General features: G+C 51.7%; 1 protein-coding gene across 1 annotated transcript; it reads left to right on the top strand.

Annotated features, from left to right (window-relative positions):
* Nucleotides 1-1,183: 1,183 nt before the first annotated feature.
* Nucleotides 1,184-2,524, top strand: LOC124613290 (elastin-like). The gene has a single exon (XM_047141985.1). It carries the CDS (start codon nt 1,184-1,186, stop codon nt 2,522-2,524), a length of 1,341 nt encoding a protein of 446 aa, XP_046997941.1.
* The last annotated feature ends 281 nt before the right edge of the window (nt 2,525-2,805 follow it).

Below are 2,805 nucleotides of genomic sequence, written 5' to 3'. Positions count from 1 at the left end.
TAGATATTACGAGATTCTCACAGGCAGTGTTATTCCATAAGTACTAAGGAGAAAAATCAATGTAAGACTTAAGCCATTCCCTAGCACATTCTGTAGGAGAGTGAACTGATGTCACACATACCTGCCTTAATAGTGTGTGGAAAGTATACTCTAGAACCGTGGTGTTAGGACGAAATTGCTATATTATCCTACAGATGAGCAAAACTATCTAACATCAGACCATGACTTCTGTGTGCAAGAGAAAGGCTGCATGGGGCCGTGGCGGTGCTACTGTAAGTAGCGACAAGACTGTTACGTCTCCTTTGTCTATTGACTATGGTGCCCACTCCCTCGTAAGACGTTACTGTTTCTTCATGTGCTTTTTCATGCAGCAGAACGTGGGTAGTAACTCAATGTATCAAATATCGAAAATATTCATGTCGTTTCACAAAAAAAAAAAAAAAAAAAAAATGTTCTGAGCGCTATGGGACTTGACTGCTGAGGTCATCAGTCCCCTAGAACTTAGAACTACTTAAACTTAACTAACCTAAGGACATCACATACATCCATGCCCGAGGCAGGATTCGAACCTGGGACCGTAGCGGTCGCGCGGTTCCAAACTGTAGCGCCTAGAACCCATGTCGTTTCTCTTCGCTATGTTTCCTATTGAGGCATGTAGTAAACACTCGAGTTGGTTAATTACAAGTATTCTGTAGTCTCGATTGAGCACCGGCAGCCAGCCTGGATACGCAGTCGCACTGTGTAAATGTGAGAAACCTCGGGCCTACTCCTCGGTGCCGAGTAATAAACACGAGGAAGGTCGCGGTAGTCTTCTGCGGGCAACAGGCCAAGGGAAGCGTCATATAAATAGGAGGGTGCAAAAGCACTCTCTCACAGTTAGTACTAAGTTGCTGTGTTTTATCAGCACCTAGCTGCTAGTCTCCATCTCACTGGGCTTCGTCCGTCGAACTTACAATGAGTTCACAGCTGCAGTAGCGACCTATGGAGATAGAACTTAGGGGAATCACATGGGGCTAGGCTAGTTAGTGCCAGAGGAATTACCCTTTTCTTACTTGTACATGTAGTTCTTGTGAATAGTACCTGATTTCCGTCACCAGGCCTGCCTTACCAAGAGGTGTCACCAGGAGTAGCAGCAGTGGGCACAGGCCTGCCTTACCAAGAGGTGTCACCAGGAGTAGCAGCAATGGGCACAGGCCTGCCTTACCAAGAGGTGTCACCAGGAGTAGCAGCAGTGGGCGCAGGCGTGCCTTACCAAGGGGTGTCACAAGGAGTAGCAGCAGTGGGCACAGGTCTGCCTTACCAAGAGTTGTCACCAGGAGTAGCAGCAGTGGGCACAGGCCTGCCTTACCAAGAGGTGTCACCAGGAGTAGCAGCAGTGGGCACAGGCCTGCCTTACCAAGAGGTGTCACCAGGAGTAGCAGCAGTGGGCACAGGCCTGCCTTACCAAGAGGTGTCACCAGGAGTAGCAGCAGTGGGCGCAGGCCTGCCTTACCAAGAGGTGTCACAAGGAGTAGCAGCAGTGGGCGCAGGCCTACCTTACCAAGAGGTGTCACCAGGAGTAGCAGCAGTGGGCACAGGCCTGCCTTACCAAGAGGTGTCACCAGGAGTAGCAGCAGTGGGCACAGGCCTGCCTTACCAAGAGGTGTCACCAGGAGTAGCAGCAGTGGGCACAGGCCTGCCTTACCAAGAGGTGTCACCAGGAGTAGCAGCAGTGGGCGCAGGCCTGCCTTACCAAGAGGTGTCACAAGGAGTAGCAGCAGTGGGCGCAGGCCTGCCTTACCAAGAGGTGTCACCAGGAGTAGCAGCAGTGGGCACAGGCCTGCCTTACCAAGAGGTGTCACCAGGAGTAGCAGCAGTGGGCACAGGCCTGCCTTACCAAGAGGTGTCACCAGGAGTAGCCGCAGTGGGCACAGGCCTGCCTTACCAAGAGGTGTCACCAGGAGTAGCAGCAGTGGGCACAGGCCTGACTTACCAAGAGGTGTCACCAGGAGTAGCAGCAGTGGGCACAGGCCTGCCTTACCAAGAGGTGTCACCAGGAGTAGCAGTCGTGGGCATAGGCCTGCCTTACGAAGGGGTGTCACCAGGAGTAGCAGCAATGGGCAGAGACCCACCTTACCAAGAGGTGACACCAGGAGTAGCAGCAGTGGGCACAGGCCTGCCTTACCAAGAGGTGTCACAAGGAGTAGCAGCAGTGGGCACAGGCCTGCCTTACCAAGAGTTGTCACCAGGAGTAGCAGCAGTGGGTGCAGGCCTGCCTTACCAAGAGGTGTCACCAGGAGTAGTAGCAGTGGGCGCAGGCCTGCCTTATGAAGGGGTGTCACCAGGAGTAGCAGCAATGGGCAGAGACCCACCTTACCAAGAGGTGTCACCAGGAGATGCAGCAGTGTGCAAAGGCTCACTGTACCAAGATGCGTCACCAGAAATAGCAGCAGTGGTTAAAGGCCCACCTGGCCAAGAGGCCTCGCCAGGAGTATCAGAAGTGGGCAAATTCTCATATTACCAAGGCAAGACTGCAAGCGGTTAGGCTAAGTACGACACAGTGTGAGCACACACAACAAGCAGTCGATTGGCATGTTGGAGAAAATAGTAGAAGCTCTAGAGTCCGTAGGACAATTACCCAGCCTCGAACAGAGACATTCGAAACTGGGAATTTTAAACTTTATTGGTGAAGCTAGTAAAGTATTGTTAGGAACGTTAGACGAGGATGATGCCTCCTTTTTAAGGCTAAAATTTATACATTAGAAGAGCAACAGAGAGAACTGCTACGGTTATCAAAGGAGCAGGTAACCATTGTCAGAGAATCAT

This window comes from Schistocerca americana, chromosome 4, assembly GCF_021461395.2.
Source record: "Schistocerca americana isolate TAMUIC-IGC-003095 chromosome 4, iqSchAmer2.1, whole genome shotgun sequence".
Taxonomy (NCBI): domain Eukaryota; kingdom Metazoa; phylum Arthropoda; class Insecta; order Orthoptera; family Acrididae; genus Schistocerca; species Schistocerca americana.
This window is presented reverse-complemented; position numbering and strand designations above follow the sequence as displayed.

What these genes read in the sequence shown, in the direction of transcription:
- LOC124613290 (XM_047141985.1), top strand. Translation starts at nt 1,184, where the DNA reads ATGGGCACAGGCCTGCCTTACCAAGAGGTGTCACCAGGAGTAGCAGCA.